Source organism: Prunus dulcis, chromosome 7, assembly GCF_902201215.1.
Source record: "Prunus dulcis chromosome 7, ALMONDv2, whole genome shotgun sequence".
Classification (NCBI taxonomy): Eukaryota; Viridiplantae; Streptophyta; class Magnoliopsida; order Rosales; family Rosaceae; genus Prunus; species Prunus dulcis.
Genome location: NC_047656.1, coordinates 12,970,736 through 12,994,595, shown reverse-complemented (window position 1 = coordinate 12,994,595; position 23,860 = coordinate 12,970,736). Strand labels below are relative to the sequence as shown.

General features: G+C 37.5%; 4 protein-coding genes across 5 annotated transcripts; all 4 read left to right on the top strand.

The window, feature by feature from the left end:
- Positions 1-509: 509 nt before the first annotated feature.
- On the top strand, positions 510-2,526 carry LOC117633543 (PAN domain-containing protein At5g03700). Its single transcript, XM_034367184.1, has one exon. It carries the CDS (start codon positions 793-795, stop codon positions 2,293-2,295), a length of 1,503 nt encoding a protein of 500 aa, XP_034223075.1. The 5' UTR covers positions 510-792; the 3' UTR covers positions 2,296-2,526.
- Positions 2,527-10,807: 8,281 nt separating this feature from the next.
- On the top strand, positions 10,808-12,090 carry LOC117634923. The gene has a single exon (XM_034369204.1). It carries the CDS (start codon positions 11,094-11,096, stop codon positions 12,012-12,014), a length of 921 nt encoding a protein of 306 aa, XP_034225095.1. The 5' UTR covers positions 10,808-11,093; the 3' UTR covers positions 12,015-12,090.
- Positions 12,091-15,389: 3,299 nt separating this feature from the next.
- Positions 15,390-17,827, top strand: LOC117633665 (fructose-bisphosphate aldolase, cytoplasmic isozyme). Its single transcript, XM_034367339.1, has 3 exons — positions 15,390-15,521; positions 16,263-16,490; positions 16,675-17,827. Exons 1-3 carry the CDS (start codon positions 15,494-15,496, stop codon positions 17,493-17,495), a joined length of 1,077 nt encoding a protein of 358 aa, XP_034223230.1. The 5' UTR covers positions 15,390-15,493; the 3' UTR covers positions 17,496-17,827.
- A 3,137-nt stretch (positions 17,828-20,964) lies between these two features.
- Positions 20,965-23,610, top strand: LOC117633664 (fructose-bisphosphate aldolase 1, cytoplasmic). 2 transcript variants are annotated; one of them, XM_034367336.1, is made up of 3 exons: positions 20,965-21,101; positions 21,934-22,161; positions 22,501-23,610. In XM_034367336.1, the coding sequence occupies exons 1-3, from the start codon at positions 21,074-21,076 to the stop codon at positions 23,319-23,321; spliced, it is 1,077 nt and encodes a 358-aa protein (XP_034223227.1). In that variant the 5' UTR covers positions 20,965-21,073; the 3' UTR covers positions 23,322-23,610. The 2 variants fall into 2 exon arrangements, with proteins under 2 accessions (XP_034223227.1, XP_034223228.1); XM_034367337.1 differs by lacking the exon at positions 21,934-22,161 and having other exon boundaries at positions 20,975-21,101.
- The last annotated feature ends 250 nt before the right edge of the window (positions 23,611-23,860 follow it).

The following is a 23,860-nucleotide window of genomic DNA, read 5'->3' as shown; positions in this document are numbered from 1 at the left end:
TGATCAAATTGGCTTAACTCAAAGTCATAAAGTTGCACACATGACTATTCCGAGAAAAAATTGAGCAGATGAAATATTCCGTTGTACATGAGGCAGAATGAGTGACATATATCGTCTAATTATAATATATCATTGATTAATAGATAATTGAATACAACCTATCATTCTATATACCACTTACATTGCAAGTTCATTGGTTTGATATCAATTTTCTGAAGTGTTGGATGAGGATGGCATAGGCTGCATGCATATGCATATGTATGCCTTCTTAAATATTCAAGGTGCACGAGGTAGCAAGTAGCCTACCTCAACAAACATATCTAGAATCTCAACCATTTATAAATGCCAACTCTCCCCCTACTTTTTAAAATGGTGAACGCCAACACCCATCTAAGTCATAAACAGTTGTATAGTAATAGTAAAGAAGGCAACTAATCAACACCAAAATAGTGCAAGCAAGTTGAAGATGTGCAGAGTTGCAAAACAATATTGCAAGTTGCAACAGTCAAATATGGAAGATCTAGTTTATAAACTATATTTATTTACTTTCGGCTTCAGCACTGATCCACATGTTGTGTTTTCAATTTACTTTAATTACTTCTCTTAACACTGTGTTAAAAAATATGTTAATTAATTCGTAAACAAACATTATTCAGTTGCTTCTTTCTCGCCTGCTGCAACTCAAAATATTGTTATATATGAAGCTGCTGCTGCTGCCCTTTTGTTTCGTCTCAATGGCTGCTTTTGTTCTCTAGTCATCACTCTCTCTCTCCTCTTCCATTCTCTTCCACCATGGAAACGTTCACTCACTTTGTGACTCGTTTAAGTTCAACTCAGCTTCTTCTTATCACACTCACTCTACTACTCTACACACCCACATGGCCATCTTCTGCTGCCGCCACCCAAACAGAGCTTCTCAGAGACTTCAAAGCCACTCCCGACCCTTCAATCCAAACCTTCCAATCTCTCCTCGCCGACCCAAATGGCAATTTCTCACTGGGTTTCCTCCGAGTCAACAAAACCCAACTCGCTCTCGCTCTCCTCCACGTGCCCTCCTCAGACCCGCTCTGGCTCGCCAACCCGGCCCAGCTAGCTCGCTGGTCCGACCGCACAACCCTCGTCTTCAATGGCAGCCTCGTCCTCTCCGATCCTCAGGGGAGGATGTTCTGGTCAACTCACACCCAAGGCGACCGAGTTGTGCTCCTCAACACCTCCAACGTCCAAGTACAAACCCAGAGCTCAGTCCTATGGCAGAGCTTCGACTTTCCCACAAATATCCTCGTCGAGAATCAGAATTTCACATCGACCATGTCCCTCGTCTCCTCCAATGGGCTCTACTCAATGCGATTGGGGAACAATTTCATGGGTTTGTACGCAAAGTTCAAATCAGGCTCAAACTCAGACCAAATTTACTGGAGACACAGAGCCATGGAAGTCAAAGCTGAAATAGTCGAGGGCAAAGGACCGATTTACGCCCAAGTCAACTCGGACGGGTTCCTCGGAATGTACCAAACTGGGAACCCAGCGCCGGTCGATATTCAACCCTTCAACACCTTCCACAGACCCGTCAATGGCCTCCGCAAGGTCCGGTTAGAACCGGACGGAAACTTCAACGGGTTTTACTGGGACGGGTCCAAATGGGTTCCGGATTTCCAGGCGATTTCTCTCCCCTGCGAGCTCCCCAGCCCCTGCGGTGCGTACGGTTTGTGCGGAGCAGGGAATGGCTCGTGCTCCTGTTTGGATAACCGGACGGAGTTTCGATCCGGTGAGTGTTTTCCGGTTCAGAACGGTGACTTCTGCAGAAGCGGATTGGGGGAGATTAGTAACTTCTGGGTTATACGGAGGAGCGGCGTGGAGCTGCCGTACAAGGAGTTAATGGGGTACCAAACCACGTCGTCGTACGGGGAGTGCGAGAGAGTTTGTGAGAGGAACTGCAGTTGCTGGGGCGCTGTGTACAATAACGCATCCGGGTTTTGTTACACCATGGACTACCCGATCCAAACCCTGGTGGGCGTTGGGGATGAGAGCAAGATGGGTTATTTAAAGGTGCGGGAGGGTGCAGGGAGGAAGAAAATGAACGTGGGTTTTGGGGTGGGGATTGGGGTGGTGTGTGGGGCCCTCGTCATTTTTGTTGGGGTTGCTGGGGTTTGGAGTTTTAGGGCGTGGAGGAGGAAAGGAGCAGGAGGAGGGGTGAAGAGGTTTACGGGTCAAGATGGTGGGCTTTCACCCGGCCCGTATAAGGATCTCGGATCCGCAAGCTTTAGGTCCATTGAGATGGGAAATAATACTAGATAGCTAGTGACGTAGGGAATGATGACATTTTTTTTGGGGGGTTAGGGGTTTGGAGTTTGACCGACAATGATGTTGATCGCTAAACTCTTTTTTGTTTTGTAATGGTGGGTGGGTGGGGCCAAATATTTTTGTTTTTTAACTGTATTATAGATTATTGGGTGGGCCCTTGCCTAATCTCTTTGATAATGTATTAATTTTTGCATAGTTTATAGATATTAGTGCGCCTTCACTTCACATGCCACTTCGAAATGCCTTTGTATATATTGATCAATGTTGTACAAAATCTTGAATATGATATGAGGATCATAGATCAAGATTGAATTATGGTATATTTCAGAATTATGATTGGATGGATGTATTGATAATCTTTATAATATATGAATAATATATCGGTATGTTTCACTGTCTATAATACGACACTATAAAAATTATATTGACATTTATACAAAGAGAAGAATGACTTGTAGAATATGAAATTAGGTAATTCTAAAATTTTGATAGCCACTATTAACATTAGTGGTAATCTATAAATAGAATAAGTTTTTATTATTATGTCATTTGTCATGAAAGAGAGCATTTAGAAATTTTTTTGTTTCGTGACTATAATTTTTCATGTTAAGTTGGGTACATTTCAGAATTATCCAAAATCTAAAATCAAGATTTTGAAAGAACAAAAAATGGGTTTTTCATTTTTATTTTTCGTGTTTTTAAACATTACAATGAAAATTTTGTATGTTTATGTTCTTAAAATATAAAAAAAAACAATGCTATGCAAATTGGAAGTGACAAAATACAACCAATATTTTAAGTGTAATACATCCTATAAGTGATATTGTGACTTGTGGAGGAGGCAATTGTTAATTAGGTGGGGGAGTTGAAGTCGTTTATCATTGGGAGTAGAGTTTAGTGGAAGAAAAAAAAAATATGGAGTTGACTGACGCATTGGATGACATGTTTTAGATTGTGATCCAACACTAAATATCCTAAGAGATTGGGAGGCCAATAGTTGGGTAGCACAAATTGAAATTTTTAGAAGCCATCTTCTTCTTTGAATTTCGTTTAAATTAATCTAGACATTCTCCCAACTATCACATGAGAGATTCTACACCATATTAAAAAGAATAAACACCACCACCCCCACTCCCCCCCAACACTAACATCATCAATAATAATAATAGAGAAAGAATATACTCTCGAAAAAGCAATACCTAAAATAAGTCTTCTTTGCACGAAAAGTAGAATCAAAGACCATAATATTAGCTTTGGGAAGCTCTTCCTAAACGAAAACTCGTCATCTTGACTAAGAGTAGTAATGGCCTGATTGTGAACAATGGAGGAACCTTGTACTTTCGTTGATCCCATTGACTCCAAAAGAACCAGATACATTACGAGGGGCCCCGAATACCTTACAATAGAAGAAATGGTTCCGGATGTAATGAGACCTGTTGCAGGGAGAAGGGGGGGAAGAGGTCCAGAGTTTTGGCGGCCAGTTGGTGTTATCCCACCAGATTGAGGACCAGACAACCAGATTGGTCCTGACTTTGATAACAAATCTATAGAAGTCACTCCATTTATTCTCTTCAGGTCTGGTGGAGATAAAGTAATTCTATCGTAAAAATTTGAACATCAATAAATTTACACAAGAACCCCAAGTTCTGAAGCTAGCTCCATAAACATTCTAAGCAAGCAGGGAGTGTATATCATTGTCTACATGTTATTGCCCTAAGACAGTGACACCGAAGAGGATTATTCTCGTTGCTACAAATAAGAAATAATCTGGAATTGATAGATCACAAACGGAAAGATAGACCGCGAAAATAATCAAGAAGAGAGCACTCATACCAACAGATTGCCTAGAACTTTCAAGAATGGTTATGGGTAAAAACTTGAAAATTTATGATTTAATTTTATGTGAACACTTTCTAGGCCAATGAATGCAAAATTGCGCTCAATTTCACATGCGTGAATTCCACCAGGATCTCCCATGATGAAATGCTTAGTTACATAAACGCACGAAGAATAAGACAGTGGACAGACCTATGAGGTCCACTCCTGGGAATAGGCATTTCTGTCCTCCATTCCTTTTCTAATGCTTTTCCATCCATATCCAAAGTTGAGTTGCTGGTGCGAACCTGAAAATTACCGAGTTAAAACCATTCAATCTACTTGTGAACTACATAAGAAAAATTATATGATTTGTTTTGGATTACAAATACTTACTAATGAAATCTTACACTAACGAATTGATGGTTTTCCAGTTCACACCATCAGTACAACATTTGTGACTCGTATTCAAATTTATACTCACCATAAATGCCAAAGATTCATATAATTCTAGGCATAATATGTCATTGGCGACATTATAGCTCTCTTTTCTTACTCATCTGAATATCTCTTTTTGCATGATGATTGGTGCATGAGATCTTACCTTTGCTTGTCGCGTCACGAATGCTACTATTTCTATTCCCAACCAAGGTATGCTAGATTTTGCTCCTGCAGTACCTTTTCCTTTATACACCCACATACGGGCATCACTTAAATATTATGTATCTATCCCGGCCAGAATGTCAGCCTTATCTAATGGATAACGTCAAAATATGGCATTCTTGAATTAGATTCATGGTGCGGTTTCAACAACTTTTATTAGGTTTTATATAGAAATTTATAAGCAGTTCTCTATAACTGATGGTTTAATAATAATTATATCTGAGTGATATGAATGTTGCAAGGTTAAGTGGACTCTTCACTTCATCTTGTTGCATATACCTGTGTAAATAAGATATGACACAGGTAAGTGGTAAAGGGTACTAGGAATTGCAGATGCATAGAAGACTTTCGGAGAAAGACAAACACCGATATACTTGGGAAATGAGCTCATACCCAAGTTCATGCAACATATGTGATTGCACGAACTCCTTAGGAAATGAGCTCTATTTAGTTGGTTGATGAGCTACTTGTTGTGTATATAAGAAACATAAAATTCACATCAGAAATCTGATGATCGAGGATTTTTACTTCTAAGGTCATAATAAAGTCTTTTGTTTTTCATGATAAGCACAATAAATTGATATGGTACTTGCTAATTATTGAGCTTGTCTGATGTGTGTTAAAGGTTACTCAATATATTTTATCATTTATCTTGATGTTTCCTATATTGATCCACATATGAATTTGGTTCATCTTCTTCGTTATCTTCCATTCTCCTGATGTTATAGGAGTTGCAATTCCTCTTTCTTTTTTTTTTTTTTTTCCCTAGTATATATTTAAGTATAACTCTTCGAATAAGTTAAAAGTATAGCTGAACAGTTATACTCGATATATTCGAATATTTTAAACGTATAGTTGCGCGGCTATACGTATGAAATATATTCGAATATTTTAAACGTATAGCCGTGCGGCTATGCACGTTAAATATATTTGAATATTTTAACCATATAGCTGCGCGGCTATACCTAAAAGAGTGTAGCCAACTGGCTATATGCGTCAAAATATATTCCAATGCGGCTAGATTAGACTATGAAAATATATTAATATTTAAAGAGTATAGCCGTGCGGCTATACTGCACAAAATGGTTGCTAATTATTTTTTTTATCAACCTTTTCTAATTACTTTAATTAGCGAAGAGAACGATCCTTATCAACTCAACCAACACTCGTAGACATTAAGTTAGCCTTTCATGTGTGTGAATCCCCCTAGTCCTATGTTGCTTGTATTAAAAAGAGAAAAAGAAATAGATGACATAACTTGAAAACCAAGCAACATAGACTCTCTAATCTAGTTAGGGGCCTTAGGGCCAACTTGTGTATTGCATGCCAAGAATGCTCAGCTGGAAAATGTCTCTGGCCCAGCATTGAGAGCCGAAGAAGGTTCATGCCCTTTTTAAAAAGTTTGGGCTGATCTCAGGCAACAAAGTGTCATGCAGACACAAGTTCTTCACACAAAGCCCAATTAGAGAAGGTGATGCCGAGTGTCTTGAAGTTGAAACATAACAATTAACAAGATCCATAAGCTCCTAGTTTAGCCTAATCGGCTCTGGATATCGTTAATTGACATGAAAAATACTAGAGACAGGCACCCATTACCGTTCCAAACAATTTAGACCCAAAAACTCAATATAGCTAGTGTCTCTTGTCAGTTTGTTTCCAACGACTACAATGTTATAGCTCATTCACTAACTTGATATATATATATATTTAGATGGAGTCTCATTTCTCGGCGGATATGATGAAATGATTTGCGTTATGAAAAAGAAAAGAAATAGCTAAAAGTTAAAATAGTGGTTGGTGTTGCTAATATACGTAATTTATAATAATAAAAAATTAAAAGAAAAAAATGTTGCTGTGGTGCTTTTAATAAGTGAAGTAAGACTGATGCCACAAATGAATACCATCTAGTTTTGTTCTTCAAATAAGTCAAACGCCAGTGTGCTCGATTCTAAAAAAACTACTGTGAATTGCAGACAGACTGACAGCTTTGCAACTGTGCATTGTAGCAGTTATTTTATGAAACAAAAAGCTGGCAGTCTTCTCATAGCTAGAAAATATTATTGATTATCAATCGAATCTTATGAAGTACCTGAAGAAAAAAAAAGACAAAAACAGTGAAAATATATATGTAATCTCCATATCCAAAGGGAAATAGGATTTCTCATTGCAGAAGCTACATCTTATTCGTTATGATGCTGTACTTGGTATATATGCTTCATTGTGACATTGACATGCAACTTTGCAAGCACATACAGCATTGCAGTGCCTTGCACAAGTATATATGATAATTGTTGGTTTCGTGGTATGGGAATATATTCCAATTCCACAACTCCAGATAATCTTCTGTTCAACTTTCAATCATCATAGCTAGTTCTTAGATATGTAGAGAGTTTTTGTTCTATATCTCAACAGGAGTGTAAGGAATAATTGCTTTATGGCTCGTGAGGAGGAAGGCAGGCATTTTTATGATAGGAAAAGGATATTCTTACTTGGCTTGTGCATCCTTCCATAAATATTTTGTTCACAACGTATATATGTGGTGTGCGTTTTGTCTTTTGTTTGCATGAGCTATCTTGTCATGTATAATCATATAGCTCATATGTTAATTACATGATTGCATATATGACCAACAATTAATCAAACAGTATGAACCAAGGAAACGGAGTTTTTGCTCCAATCTCAAAACTAATACTCTGTATGTTTCTAGACCGTGAATTTATAACCGACTAATTAAGATTTATAGTCTGGCAAGAGAACATTACCCTATACATATATCGGATTCAAAAATCCAATCATGGCCAAGTAAATTTTACTTGGATTATACTTTCGATTAGCATCGAAAATAAAGAAGGATGCTTTGATCAAGTGGTTAATTTGAATAATAACTAGTGGTACAAATAAGTGATTATTTATCCCCCACCCCATGTTTCTGGGAGGAGGGGGTTTACACATGAAAGAAGTTACCCTTTACTTTCCTCCTCTACCTTCTTCTGTGCACGCACAGCATCACTCAATACACATCAGTAGATACAGTCACTTTCACCACCGACATCACTGTTTTGGTTCAGCTTTTTCATTAGATCTGGCCTTCTATACATCCTCGAGAGAATTATAGAGCACCACATGGTGTAAATCATCAAACTGCTGCAAGCGTGAGCTCTATAATTTAGTTGCTTTTCATTCTTGTGGTATTATGAGGACATGCATGTCTTCTGGTTTCTTTGCAGGCAAGATTCAATATATGGACTCTCTCTTGTCATCATATATAAGTCCCAAAGCTAAAGGTGTTTATACATGATAGTCCACCCAAGCACAAGATTTTTTTATTTTTTTTTTTTGTTGTTGGGTGCGACTGTACTTAGCACGGCCCGGGGATGCTAGCTGAAAAAATTTCTTGAAATACAATAGAGTTATTTACATCAACACCTCTTGAGATTTTCCTTGTTTTCACAAAATTTCTTGAGATTTTAAACATTATACGAACACCCTTTAGGTCTTAAATTGTTTACACAAAACCCCTTTCCATTGATTTTTCGTCCAAAAATTAATGATTTTATGTACAAAAAAATTTTATATGACAAAGTTAGCCTTTACGATTAGATTGCACATACATTCGTTGAGGTTAATTTTGTTTTGTAAAAGTTTGTGTATGAAATCATCAAATTTTTGGGTGTAGAATCAATGAAAAGGGGTTTTGTGAAAACAAATTGAAACCTCAGAGGGTGTTCGTGTAATTTTTGAAACCTCTGGGGAGTTTTGTTAAAACACCGAAAATCTCAAGGGGTGTTAATGTAAATAGTTCAATACAATAATAGTGTTGCATATAAAATACCTTAAACTAATCATATTTCTAATAGAAATGATAACCCATTTATATATAAAGAGTAATACATTGGTTTCCCTCTTATCTTCTCTGTAGTACAAGAGAGGGAGACTCGAACACAGGATCTTGAATGCAAAGATAATTGCTTAAGCTATACAAGCCCCAACGAGTATATAAAATTACTTTTATTGCTAAGAAGAGTAACCTGTTTGGAAGTGCTTCTGGAAGGCTAAATGCACTTTCTGACAACTAAAAGCGCTTTTAACAACGTTTGGCATAAAAGTTTAGAAGTGTTTCTAGGTCATAGAAGCGCTTTTTGGAGAAGCACTCTCAAGTGCTTTTCCATGAAGTACTTGGATTTTTTTATGAAAATTCAAGATTTTTAATATAAAAGCCCTTTTTTTTAGAAGCGCTTATGAGCCGAAGTAGTTCCTAGAGAAACAGTCTCAAACGAGCCTAAGGTGATAAATTTAAAATCCTCCACGTGTTTCAAATAATTGGCTAGGACGTCTAATCATGCCCCTTCTTCTTCTCCTTGACGTTAAAGTATTGGTAGTTTTCCCTTGTTTAGGGTTGCCAATGGAGTACCTAAGCCCGCCTTCCCTCCCACTCAAATTGCAGTTGTGCTCAGCTAAGACGGACTTGAAATTTGAAACCGATAAGTCAGTGACCAACTAACTCAACAACCCCACTCCTACCTCAAGCCTTCAAATTAGGAACTCACCTAATACAAAAAATTATTGCTGATGATTTATCCGCGTGGCATCTCACTCTCACTGTTTTCTGGAAAAGGGAAGGAAATTTTTTTTGTCCATAGTGTTTCGAGTTTTTGAGTAAATTGGAGGAAATTGAAAGATTAATCTCTCCTAATATCAACTCATTACTTCAACCACCCTCATTACTTGAACTAACTTTAAGGATAATGTTTCATAATTTTCATCAACCATTGCAAGATTCTTTGTTTTAGTAGTAAATCTCACATATTTTGTATGAAATTTCTACTTCTACACGTAACAAGAAATAGACAATAATCTTATAAAAAAAAAAAGAAGGGACTCTTTTTTGAAACAAGCGATAGTCTCTAAACTACAGGGTAGTGAGTAGAAGGAAGGGACTATAAACTTTCCCAAGAAAGTAAATTCCATATTCTCCCAATTGTAACTGTTTTCTGAATTTATTAAGGACTATGGTGTAATTAAATTCAAGCTTTTGTTTTCTCCCTTTTTTGGGTTTCCCCTTTTTAAAACGTAAAGGTTAAGATTTTGTAACTCCAATTAGCAATAACTGAATTGCATTAACAATAATCAAAGGGGTCTTTTTGTTTTAATTTTCAGGAGAAAAACCTTAGAACCGCCTACTTTTATAAAGTTTTTAATCAAATTTCGTTTTCTTTCCAAAAAAAAAAAGAAAAAGAAAGTCGTCTTGAGTCGTAGTAGGTGAATCCGACGGCAGCTTTTATTTGGTGGGCCCAATGATCACCATCATCCATACCATTCATCACTATCATGTTCATAGTCGCAACTCCACGTTGTCCAATATCATCCTAATCCTGAAGTCGGTCACTACCCATCTTTTGCCTATTAGCAGATATATATATCTTAAGCTTAATTATTATCATTAATATTCATTTACACTGTAAATCTGAATCCTTAGTTGGATTGTATCATCACGTCACTCATCATTATCACGTGATATAAGCAACTCTATTAGAATTTTTCTCATTTTAAACTGACAATTTGAGAATATAACACACCAAATATACGACAATAAACATTACCCCAGTTGTCATATACACGTACGTAACATACATCAAAATTGCCGCTCCAACCCCAAACCTAAATAATAAAAAATAAAAAATAGCATATATCATATATATGATAGATTCATAGACCTATTCTTTAGGAAAATCATTTAACAAATTTCCCTCATATTCGGTTGTTAATCTTTTGGTTGACTCAAAATATAGTCTAAGGTTAGGTTAGCAATTAACTAACCCAGATTAAATTTTATACTGCAGGCAAGGCATAACAGATCAGGTTACTCAAATCAAAGCAAGGAGTTTTGGTCATCGCTTTCATTTTTCTTTAAAGAATTGTTAAGGTTAAGGGAATCGATAATTAATGTGGGATGGGCTGGCCAAGAACATGGATTTCACTGTCTCTTCCTTTATTTGTCTGAACTGATTTTTTTTATTTTTTTTATTTTTTTCCATTTACATTTTAACACTTAAATGTTGTGAATAAGAAAGGACACCTTCACATGGAAGTAAAACCACAGAGAAGAGAAAGTAGCCTTTTCTTTTTGTCACCTTCAATCCCTCCATTTTCCTTCTTCCATTGCCAAAGGGAAGACCAAACAAACACTCTGCCTACCTCTTCCAACTGTTAGCCCTAACCCTTCTCTTCTTATAACACAGATCCCTCCATCTTCAAACTTTTCATCTTTAATTTCCTTTTCGATTTCTTCGTTTTCGATCAAGTTTTATGCAGCAATGAGGAGCATAGCAACTTGTTACAGTGAACATGCCATAAAAGTATCAGATTCATATTGTTCAGGGCCTTCAAACCGGGCTTATGTGACCCCAAGATTGGCCCCTTCAATCCCAAATGAGGTTACATGTATATACAGAGCCAAGCTCTCAACCCAGAAGCATCTCCTCATCACACTCACCTGGTACAACGAATTTTCAGGCCAAGGCCTCAAAATCAGCATTGGGGACAAAGAAAATACCTCTTCACCAATATCCAAATTCAATTCCAGTTCATATCAACTGCAAGGTCAAAAGGGTACCAGGACATTCCAATCCTGCAATTCAAAGATGGAAGTTTTCTGGGATTTGTCCACTGCTAATTATGATGGAGGACCAGAACCAAGCAATGGGTTTTATGTGATGGTTTTAGCAGACTCAGAACTTAGCCTGCTTCTTGGGGACAAGGTTGAAGAAGTGCTTGATTTGGAGAAATACAAAACCATCATTTCTCAGCCAAAATTCTCATTGGTTTCTAGGAGTGAGCATTTTTCTGGCAATGCTGTGTATTCAACCAAGGCTCAATTCTGTGACAGAGGAGCTGCACATGACATCTTGATCAAGTGTGACAGAGACGACGAAGGCGGCTCGAAAGGCCCGGTGTTATCGGTCTGCATTGACAAGAAGAAAATATTTCAAGTGAAGAGATTGAAATGGAATTTCAGAGGGAACCAAGCAATTTTTTTGGATGGTTTGCTGGTGGATATGATGTGGGATATTCATGACTGGTTGTTCAATCCAAAATCTGGTTCTGCAGTTTTCATGTTCAGGACAAGGAGTGGATTGGATAGCAGGCTGTGGCTGGAAGAGAAGATTTTGGAACAGAAGGGACAAGAAAGAGCTGAGTTTTCTTTGTTGATCTGTGCCTGTAAGAGCCCTGACTGATTCTTTGTTTCCCCCTCTTTTTTTATTTATTTAGTGAACAGAAAAAATATTATATTAACATTGACTTTATAAGTTCTTTGTTTGTTTTCATGTTTAATCTTCTTCAAGCTATAGAAAATTATATGCTCTACTTGGAGAAGGAAAACTGTACAGGTTCAAATTTTACTGGAAGCATTTGCATTAAAATCCTGTGTCTCTGTCTGCTCTTCTTCCTCTCTCTTTACCCTTCCAAGGCAAAGATTCCATTTTTATTATCTGTTGGGATGGATAGGAGAATAAGTTTGCTTTCCTCTCTTTTTTTTGCTTTTTCCTAAAGTGATTCTTGGTCTTGTTTTGGAAACCCAAGGGGGCAACTGTTGCCCTTTATAGCAACTAAACTTGCCATTGAAACGTGCAGATTTTATTTGTCTGCCATTAGAACATCTGTTTATGCATTGCTGAGGTTAATTGCACGGAAACTTATGGGAAGTTTCTATGCATAGCTCAAGTCACAAGCTTGAAAATCATAAGTTGGCAAAGGACCGGCTGAGGTTTGTTACTTGGCCTTGGGTTTACACAATCCACTGGGTTTATATTCTCCGGAGTAAAGTTTACTTCATCCAAGTCGTAGGAAGAGTAGGAGGAAAAAACAATCTTGGGATTGTATAATCTAATCATGCTTTTCACGTCTATATCAGGTTATTTATATCTAACACTATTCCGATAAGTTTCGTGAAATAAATATCTCACACTTGTATGTTTATGCGTGCAAGTGACACACGGGCCATACGCAAGACACCCTTTTTAAGCAAGTTTTTCTCCTTGTAACGTGAAATGTGTTGATCAGAGACTGCCATCTTAATCCACATGGGCATATTATGACTTGAATACCATAGAAAAAACAACGTCCACGACTAGGACTAGCTACTATTTTCACGGATTTAATTTCATTGCAAGTGCCAAGTGGGTTAGGTCCAGCCTCACATGTGACATTAAATTTAAGTCACCATCTCATTTGAAATAAGTGCTATTTGGATTCATCATCTATCCACCCCTACCCAAGGCAAAACACTTACTTATAACGGGGATAACATTGTTTTGCTATTCCCGGCTAATAACACAATGACACATGAAAAAATTATTCTATGTATCACTACGTTATTAGTCGGGAATAGCAAAAAGATTTTGTTTCATCAATTATATCACATCCCATTTTTATGGTATTTGTCAAGAGCCCGAAAAATGATATTTTCACTGCTTTGGTTGGGTGGTTTCTCAAAGCCCCTTCACCACTATGATGAGATGTAATTGGACTGGGCTAAGCATGGCCCAAGGTTTTTGTTAAGCAACACGAGAACGGAATATGAAATATGTTTAATTACTTGAAATGAATGAAGTTATGAATTGAATAAGTATTAGGAATATGAGAGAGAATGAATGTATATGCAGTGACTACCATTTTCTCCATTTGATGGCCTTGATGTGCATGAGATTTCATGTGAGATGTATCACATTCTCAATAATAAATTAATCAAATTGGATCGTAGATTTTCATTTGACCTTATGATAAGGACTTGTGTATTTGTACAAACCATTTTTAAAATGTGGTGATTGTTATTCCACCTTATTTTGCCATGTAAATGGATAAGAACCAACTCCACTTGTTATATGCTATTAGAAATGATTATAATAGCCATAGATTTTGCTTGACCCTTAACACAAAATGCTTGAAGTATGAACCTTGACAACCTTGAACCTCTAAACTTATAACTAAATAATTCAGAAGAAAATGGTAGATCGTCATGCTCATACATTCCTTTTTGTTTATCGTATATTTATACACATTTAAAGATATATACGTGACATATGAAGTTGGAGGAAATAATAACAATAACAATAATGTTGGCCGTGATCAAAATTCAAAGAGTAGACTCTAAATTTGTCAAGGCCACCTGCATTAAGCAAAAATCATTTTAAAATGTTGTAATCGCAATATTCTTTTGGTGAATGTCGAATTTATTTGAATATTAATGTTCGAATCATCAAATTTATTCACTGAACGATGAATACAGTAGACAAATAGCGATTCTCCTTCTACCCTTTTGATTTTAGCATCATTGAAGTTTTGGGAAACATCCTCCCTGGACTCATCCTCAAATCCATAATATTAATGAATGCGGGTGTGCACATATAAGGCACATCGCCCCCTCTCCGTTGGTTGATGTGGGATTTTACAATCCACCCCCCTTAAGGGTCCGACGTCCCCGTTGACACACTCGCACCACACAGCAGAGTGACTTTGATACCAAATTGTCACATCCCAGGATCGGCTCCGCCGTAGCACGATATTGTCCGCTTTGGGCCCCCCTCTCTGCTCGCACGATTTTGTTTCTGGGAGTTCACGAGCAACTTCCCAGTGGGTCACCCATCCTGGGATTGCTCTGGCCCCCAACTCACTTAACTTTGAAGTTCCTACGACTCCGAAGCCAGTGAGCTCCCAAAAGGTCTCGTGCTAGATGGATGCAGGTGTGCACATATAAGGCACATCGCCTCCTCTCTGTTGATTGATGTGGGATCTTACACAAACTATATATATATATATATATGCATTTTTGCATCATTTGATTGGTGATCAAGGAAAGACATGTGGTAATGAAGCAGACGATAAAAGAGCTAAAAGAACTGGCAGACCTAAAAGGTCTCTCTTTTTGCGTTTCTGGTATGAACAACAACTATCAACCTAACCCACTGGTTTTGGTGTTGGTGTTGTTGCTCTCGGTTTTCTCGCAAATTCCAACCAAACCCCCACACTCACTCCCCACCCCACACTACTATCTTTGGCTGTTTTTATTTATTTATTTCTAATCAAGTTTTGTTTTGACCCTTCCTGCCCACCTATTAATTCACCGCAGTGGTTTTCCGGAACTTTTTTTGTGAGCCGTAATTTTGCGTCCATGGTTTGCTTACCCTTTATACCCTTCATTAGTTACATCTTTTTTTATTATTAATATAATCGATTGTTTAAATAATTTAAAATAATTTAATTTTCGAAGAGGGAACTCGAATTTGGGTGCAAGAAGACAGACTCACTACCTTAATCAACTCAAGCATAATTTAGAGAAATTTTTAAAATAAGAATACTAATTCATATGAATAGTTTCACAACAAAACAAACGTTAATATAAGACAATGCGACACATAATACAGAACAATTTTCACAAATTATTATATATACTTTTTGGGCTTTTTTTGGGTCGGTGGGTAGGCCACATGACCGCTATATGATAAGCCCAATATGAAACCAGGGGTAAAAGAGTAAATGTGTGAGAAACCCGGATCATTCGAGAAACAGTGAGCAACGTGTTCTCCAAGGCCTTCGTCTCTAATATAAAGCCCTAAAATCCCACCGTTTTCTCTCCCATCGCCTCTCTCCCTCCTACCTCGATCTCTAGATAAACCAAAACAGTCTTTCAGATTCCAGTCTCTTCTTACTATCAAAAATGTCAGCCTTCAAGGGAAAGTACCATGGTAATCACCTTTATATATTTTGTTCCTCGTTTTACCATTTATTGCGTATGTCGCTTGAATTGATCAGAGCTTTTTGTTAGTGTTGCTCTGATCTGTGTTTTTATGAATTAATTGTAAGTATGGATCAGTATGATCAAGTAACTTTCTGTGTAAAATTACTGTTTGCTAATTCCCTACAATTATGTATTGATTGAATTTGTGCTTAATCTTGCAATTTAGTTCAGGATTAGTTGAACGTTATGCATAATACGTTGTTGGATGAGCCTTGGTTTGATGCGCGAGTGGTCCTGCTCGTGTAGGGTAGAGAAAATCTTGAATTTTTGGACTGTGGCATATAAACAATTCTGTACGGATGCTCTCTGTTGCTGTAAAATAATAGTTTTTTATTAAACAATTTTTTTATTGTCACGTTTAAGTAGTGATTTACCATCCATCTTTTTCTGAATTGGTGGCCGTGTTTGTTTAAATAATGTGGAAATCTCAAGCTGATTGAAAATATACCAAAAAGCTCTGATTTTGCCCGGGGTATTTAGCATGGCATATTTTGCATTCGTAGTTCAAACCATTTTGAGTTTTTAATTGAAGGGGTTATTGATTTCAGAGTTTGAGGTGTGAAAATTGGTTTCGTGCTTTTATTTTATTTCCTCTCCACATTATGGTTTTGTTTTCTATTATGGATATTAAAGTTTGGGATTTTACTTTGAAGCTAATGCATTGTACGGCATTTTGTGTGGCTTGCAGATGAGCTCATTGCTAATGCTACCTACATTGGCACCCCTGGAAAGGGTATCCTTGCTGCTGATGAGTCAACTGGCACAATTGGCAAGCGTCTTTCAAGCATTAATGTTGAGAATAGTGAGACGAACAGACGCGCTCTCCGTGAGTTGCTCTTCACCACCCCCGGTGCCCTCCAATACCTCAGTGGTGTGATTCTCTTTGAGGAAACCCTCTACCAAAAGACAGCCGCTGGTAATTTTCCGTTTGCATTGTGAAAATCATGTTTAAAATTGGATTTCATCTGAAATTTATGAATGATTTTTAATATTCATGTGTTAGTTTGAACATGTTTCTTGAGCTTGCCATCCTGTTTCCACGTTGTATTTGGATGATTATTCCATGCCATGATATCCACATCTTGAATTATGCTATGCAGGTAAGCCATTTGTTGACGTTTTGAGGGAAGGCGGTGTTCTCCCTGGCATCAAGGTTGACAAGGGCACTGTTGAGCTTGCTGGTACCAATGGTGAGACCACAACCCAGGGTCTGGATGGCCTTGGAGAGCGTTGCAAAAAGTACTATGAAGCTGGTGCTCGGTTTGCAAAATGGCGCGCTGTGCTCAATATTGGCCCCAATGAGCCATCTCAGCTCTCAATCAATGAGAATGCCAATGGGTTGGCCCGATATGCTATCATCTGCCAGGAGAATGGCCTGGTCCCCATTGTTGAGCCAGAGATCCTGGTTGATGGATCCCATGACATTCACAAGTGTGCTGAGGTGACCGAACGTGTTCTTGCTGCATGCTACAAAGCTCTTAACGACCACCATGTTCTGCTTGAAGGAACTCTCTTGAAGCCTAACATGGTGACTCCGGGATCTGATTCACCAAAGGTTGCACCAGAGGTGATTGCTGAGCACACAGTCCGTTCCTTGCAGCGCACCATGCCTGTGGCTGTTCCTGCCGTGGTTTTCTTGTCCGGTGGGCAGAGTGAGGAGGAGGCTACCCTCAACCTCAATGCCATGAACAAATTGAAGGGGAAGAAACCATGGACTCTATCCTTCTCTTTCGGACGGGCTCTTCAGCAAAGCACCCTCAAGGCTTGGGCAGGAAAGGAGGAAAATATTAAGGCGGCACAGGAGGCTTTCCTCACCAGGGCAAAGGCCAACTCGGAAGCCACATTGGGAACCTACAAGGGTGATGCCAAGCTTGGTGAGGGTGCTGCAGAGAGCCTTCATGTCAAGGACTATAAGTATTGATGCAGAGCTGTGTAAAAGCCAATGATTTTGCCCTTACAAAAACGGTGTTTTGGTGTCGTAGTGTAGGTTCTTTTTCAAATTTTCTTTCTAATCTATGCCTTGACGAGATTATTGCCAGTTACTAGTAGAATATGATAAAAGCTTGAGGAACGTTTTGCAAGCATGAAGAGTTTTTTGTTGTTTATGTCGCTCGTTTTGGTTGGTGAAGTGCTCATGCTCATGTATTTGGGTAATCTGCTTTTATGATTTAACCTTGAGTGGTTTATATTCCGGTTGATAGTGAATGTGTCATTGAACCCAAGTTTTTCTTATCTATTTTGTACTTATTTTTATTGTTCTGATCCAATTCTTCTTAGATGATCGAAGGTTATTCTTTTAGGCTAATCATAAGGTTATAGTTGGTGTTATGGTGGTTCGAATCTGACTGTAAGTGAGTCAATGGTGAGTCAGTGGTTCAAACTTGAGACTCTTTTTTTCATTAGGTTAGATCACATTAGCTATGCTTTTCATTTTCTTTTAATCACAAGCAACGTCGGATCTTCACCTGCATTTCGGCGTCGGATCTCCACCACCATCTTTTTTGTAATTTCTTTATGTTTGGAATAAGTCGCAGAGACTCTTTGGGTTCTCTGTGTAGTTTTCACCTCTCATTTTGTGAGAGTTTTTCATCTCTCCTTTGTGAGAGCTTTTCATCTCTCCTTGGTAAGAGTTTTATTTGTATTGTTATGACTTGATTTTTTCAAGTTTTATCTCTTTTTTATTATTCTAAGTTTGCAATCTTAGTTGGGATGCTTATGCCAGAGTTTTTTCTATCTTGCCTGATCGTTAGTGGAGACATACCTAATTTTCTTAATTTTGATATTAGACCGCTCCGTTATTGTAATGGCCCTTTTGTGGCTAGTGGCTTTTTTGGCTGAATTATGAATGCAATCATAGAATTTTTCAAAAAAAAAAAAAAAATTCACAAGCAACTTTCAGAAACGAGAAAGCAGTTTCTTTCCTATCAAAACAAATAAAATAAAATAAAATGCAGCCTATTTCTTGCTTTTTCTTTCCCTCAAATATAATAATGTGGCAGGCAGAACAGAAAAAAATTTAAGATGTAAACGAATCATGTCTACATCTTAGCGTGCCTATGATGTATGCACACATGGGAGCACAAAACATGGAATTGAGCTGATAAAATATAGAAAAAAATTATAAATAATAAATATGAGGATCAAAGTGAAAGAATATTCCAAGGACTGTATGCTCAGGACTTCAATGTTCCTCAAATATATGCGTTGGATGCACGCAGTATGAATTCGTGTCCATTTCAAGCATTGATATTTGGTAGGAAACCCCTGGCCACTTGGTTCAACAGTTGAAGAGAGAGGTAGGTGAAGAAGAATCCTCAACTTATCAGAATTAGACAACCAAACCAACCAACCAACATTTTTTTCTTTTCCATCTTGAGTTTCAAACATATAGATTTAATGTTAAAACGCACATTTTAGAAGAGATGTATAACTATTAAGCATTGCCTCGATCACACATGAAAGCCTCCAAATTAGCACCCTCCTCCACGGGTAATCATGTAATCGTTACATGTAAATTAAGAAATAAGTAGACGAGAACGAGAAGGCTTAGGAATTTCAATCATATAACAATAAATAATAAGTCAATAATGTAATTTCTAGAAATGAATGGAAAAAAGTTTTGTATAAATTTATGAAAGAAGGTCAAACCTTATTTTGTTTATAGCTTTCTTATGTCTCAAAGGGTGGCATGTGCAAGTGCAACCTAATTAAAAAAAAACCGTCATGCCATGTTTTCCATGATTTTTAATTTGAGATGGGCGTGAAAAGAAGAAAAATTGTTGAGCGTGATCTAAATGATGCTAGTGGCAAGTTGGGTTTGATTATTATATAAAATGTTGAAAGTTTGTTCGATGAAGTATATAACTATAAGACTAATATTGTGTTGACTTATAAGTACTTAGAAATTTGGTGCGTGACAAAGAACCAACTTGAAGCATGTAGCTTTCACTCCACAAAGCATATACATAATCCAGATATTGCATTATTACACAATAATTTTATACCCAAAAAAAAAAAAAAAAATCAAGATGGCAATTTCATCATTGAATTATGCATCTAATTGGTATATATGCTTTTTTTTAAATAAAAAAAATTCAAATGAAGTCGATCTGAGGCTATTTAAGTTACGTGCCCCTAAATATTATAATTGTATAGTTGAATTAGGTACAAGTAGTCATTTATAGGAGACATTAAGGTGATATTCCAAATCAGTTTTTTTATTTTCTTTTCTTTCTTGAAGACAAAATAGAATTACAACTAAGATCCTTGTTGAAAAAAAAAAATAAATGTAAAGGTTAGGGAATTCCAAAGCGTTTTTGTTAGCTGTTTATAATTACAAAACAAACAAACCCATTGGAAATGTCATTCATGTTATACGCCTACGTTTCCTAGAAGTCAAAACTACCAACAAAAGAGAAGCTCTTTATATATATATATATATTTTTTTTTTTCTTTGTAAACTCCAACAACCAATTTATGCTAAAACATTGAAGATTAATGTGGCAATAAGGAAAAAAACAGAAGACACGAATCTGATTTATAGGCTGAAGATATGAAATACAAATACTACGTGATCATCTTATCGTAGTATTCAATAATTTCTTGACAAAGTAATGGCAAAAGCTTAAAAAGCAAATGCCTTAAATACCAGAACCTAGATTGCCGGTGTTGGTTTTTGGCTCAAAAGTTTCACAACTTTGGTCTGCAAACCAAACCCACAGTCACCTTCAAATCCCACAGGATTTTCGTTGTCTGGTTTTCACCTTTCTCTTTCATTTAAGTTTAATTTTGACCCTTCCCATCCCACCTACCTACCTAATCACGGGACGGCAGCTGGTTTTGAGAAACTTTTGAGGAAAAAAAATCCACCATGCCTAATTACCATTATACCCCTTTTCAACTCACACATCAATTTTTCTTCTGATTTAGGTTAATGCAAAAAATTAAATTCTAAGAGTTAGGCCAATTATTCATGGCAGTAAGCCGCCCTCTACCATCTTAATTCGATTCTTCCTTTTTGTAAATTAAATTAAATTAATTTGAACTATTATTTGTATAATAATTTTACTTTATTATTATTAGAGTCTAATACAATGTACTCATCCATGTATATGGGTTAATGTCACCCCAATGTTTCTATAGTATAATTGAGAAATTATGTCTTTTTCTTTTCAACTTTTTGGTAAATTTTTTCTTTCTTGTTTAATTAAAACATATTTGTTAAACTTAATTTGCAATCCACAATATTTGATTCGTTGTGATATACAATAGGAAATTAATCTAGGGCCAATTAAGGAGTTGGGGGTAAAAGCGTAAAAAAATCAGAGAAATAAACAATTGTTTATTTACGTGGGGAGGAAGCCAAGCGCGCAGTACAACATCCAAGCCGCACTAACATAAAAAGCCCCACCCACCCTTCACTTTCTCCCATCTCACTCTCTCTCTCTATCTCTCTCTAAGAAAAACCAGTCTTCTTCCTCTTAAGCCTTAGCATCAACCATGTCTGCTTTCAGGGGCAAATACGCTGGTAATTTACTTCTTCTGTTTGCTTTGTTAACGTTCGTATCACTCTGTTTGTGTCTCTGTTTTTATTTTTATTGCTTAGATCTGATTGTTCTGTGTAGTTCTTGTTCCGTTTTGAAGATTTGATGCTTGAAATCATCTTTATTCAGTATATTGTAGTTTTTGAGTGGTTTTTAACTTCTGACTTCGAGATCTGAACGCCCAGATTTATTTTCTTCACTCTAGTGATCTCTTGCAGTTTTTCTAGATTGGGTTCTCAGGAAAGCAATCGTTTGTTCTTCCTGAAGTGTTTTTAGTGACTAAAGTTTCGATCTAATCTCTCAGGCATACTTCATATTGCTTTTGGGTTTCCTTTGCGAATTTAGAATAAACTCATGGTTCATTCATAGACAGTTTAGTTACAAATAACTCAAGTTACTGGGTATTTCAATTGTTTGGTATAAATCTAGATACTTTGCATTGTAAGATTGTTATGCGGTCTGTTTTTAGTGGATCAACCTTTTGTTTCTATGTTTGTGATGATCCACTTATCCAGAGGACTTTACCCTTTTGAGTTCCTGTTTGTTTTTAGTTCTTTATGTTGAGATCTAAAGTTGTAATAGTTTTTGAAAGCATGTAGCATATAATGGTTGTCTTTTTCATTGTATTTGGCGCGTTCTCATCCGCATATGTGGTGGTCTTTGCTGGTTTTACCTACAAGACTATATGTGCGATTTGGACTTGTCTTAGTGTTTGTTATCGTTCTGTCATTTTTTTTCTCCGGTAATTTATGGACTTTAGGTAGATGTAGGTTGTGATTTTTGGTCGATGTTTCCTGAATTTTGTATTCCTTGCAGATGAGCTCATTGCCAATGCTGCCTACATTGGCACCCCTGGAAAGGGTATTCTTGCTGCTGATGAGTCAACAGGAACAATCGGCAAACGTTTTGCCAGCATCAATGTTGAGAATGTTGAATCAAACAGGCGTGCTCTTCGTGAGCTCCTCTTCACCGCCCCTGATGTGCTCCAATACCTCAGTGGAGTGATTCTCTTTGAAGAAACTCTCTACCAGAAGACAGCCTCGGGTACTTTGACCAAAATTTCTGGCTTTCATACTTTGGAAGTGGCTTAAAATACATTTAGATTGCAGAATCAACAGTCGTTTTTATTTGAAATCAATAAGATATTATTTATGTATTGGCATTATTGTCAGTAATTCGTCATTAACAAATGCTTTGAGTTCATACAATGTTTGGGTAGCTTTTTAACAGAATACTGTTTTTTTGTTTGTAGTCCTATTTCACCAATCCTCTGGTTACATGGATTGTTGGCCTTTTCCAATTCGTGTTTGTTTTGAATTGGTCTTATCCTAATAGTTCTTTAAATTTCCCAAGGAATAATATTCAGTTTATCATGTTGTGCAGGCAAGCCATTCGTTGATGTCTTGAAGGAAGGAGGTGTTCTACCTGGAATCAAGGTTGACAAGGGCACCGTTGAGCTTGCCGGAACCAATGGTGAGACCACAACCCAGGGTCTAGATGGGCTCGCCCAGCGTTGCCAAAAGTACTATGAAGCTGGTGCCAGGTTCGCAAAATGGCGTGCTGTCCTCAAGATTGGTCCCAATGAGCCATCTCAGCTGTCCATTAACGAAAACGCTAATGGCTTGGCTCGGTATGCTATCATTTGCCAGGAGAATGGCCTAGTCCCCATCGTTGAGCCAGAGATCCTGGTTGATGGACCCCATGACATCGAGAAGTGTGCTGATGTGACTGAGCGTGTTCTTGCTGCATGCTACAAGGCGCTTAATGACCACCACGTCCTCCTTGAAGGAACTCTCTTGAAGCCCAACATGGTTACTCCAGGATCTGATGCCAAGAAGGCTTCACCCGAAGTGATTGCTGAGTACACAGTCCGTGCCTTGTTGCGCACTACCCCTGCAGCTGTCCCTGCTGTGGTATTCTTGTCTGGTGGCCAGAGTGAAGAGGAGGCTACCCTCAACCTTAATGCCATGAACAAGCTCAAGGGGAAGAAGCCATGGTCTCTTTCCTTCTCATTCGGAAGGGCTCTTCAGCAGAGCACACTTAAAGCCTGGGCAGGAAAGGAGGAAAACATTGGAAAGGCACAGGCTGCTCTCCTCACAAGGGCCAAGGCCAACTCAGAGGCTACCCTCGGAACATACAAGGGTGATGCAAAGCTTGGTGAAGGTGCTGCCGAGAGTCTTCATGTTAAGGATTACAAGTACTGAAGAAATTTACAGTTCTTGCTTCTCTTGTTTTGTTTTTGGAAAACTATTTTGCGGTATGTGTATGACTCTGTCATTCTCGGGCGTATAGTGTTAGGGATTTTTCAAATTTCTGTTCTTGCTCTCGGTTTTTAGGATGTTGGTAGAATAAGAAGCTTGAGGACGATTGGCATATGTTGAGTTTGATAAATGTTCTCTCTTTCCCCTTCAAAAGAACCGTTTATGTTTTTTTATTATTTCCTGAATGAAGATCAGGATTCTATTTTCAAAATCCAATTTCTAGCTATTTGACTTACTTCCGGGTATTAAGTCTTTTATCTTGCTCGCATTGGTATCCTTCCAAACTTATAGTTTGTATAACCAACCAGTAAGCCAATCCAGTGTGTAAAAAGAAACTCTCTTTGTGATTAAATTGTTTGATGTAATATTTTATGGGTTAAAAGAAGTTTTAGCATATTGACCATTTAAAGTTCTGGTTGAAATTCGACATAAAAACAAAATTTATGGTTGAAGTTTTGATTGACCTGGGCTCCGGTTTGTCT

Coding starts and splice junctions, on each gene's coding strand:
- LOC117633665 (XM_034367339.1), top strand. CDS start 15,494: ATGTCAGCCTTCAAGGGAAAGTACCATG. Junction 15,522..16,262: donor CTTCAAGGGAAAGTACCATG/GTAATCACCTTT, acceptor TGTGGCTTGCAG/ATGAGCTCATTGCTAATGCT. Junction 16,491..16,674: donor CTACCAAAAGACAGCCGCTG/GTAATTTTCCGT, acceptor TATGCTATGCAG/GTAAGCCATTTGTTGACGTT.
- LOC117633543 (XM_034367184.1), top strand. CDS start 793: ATGGAAACGTTCACTCACTTTGTGACTCGTTTAAGTTCAACTCAGCTT.
- LOC117634923 (XM_034369204.1), top strand. CDS start 11,094: ATGAGGAGCATAGCAACTTGTTACAGTGAACATGCCATAAAAGTATCA.
- LOC117633664 (XM_034367336.1), top strand. CDS start 21,074: ATGTCTGCTTTCAGGGGCAAATACGCTG. Junction 21,102..21,933: donor TTTCAGGGGCAAATACGCTG/GTAATTTACTTC, acceptor TATTCCTTGCAG/ATGAGCTCATTGCCAATGCT. Junction 22,162..22,500: donor CTACCAGAAGACAGCCTCGG/GTACTTTGACCA, acceptor CATGTTGTGCAG/GCAAGCCATTCGTTGATGTC.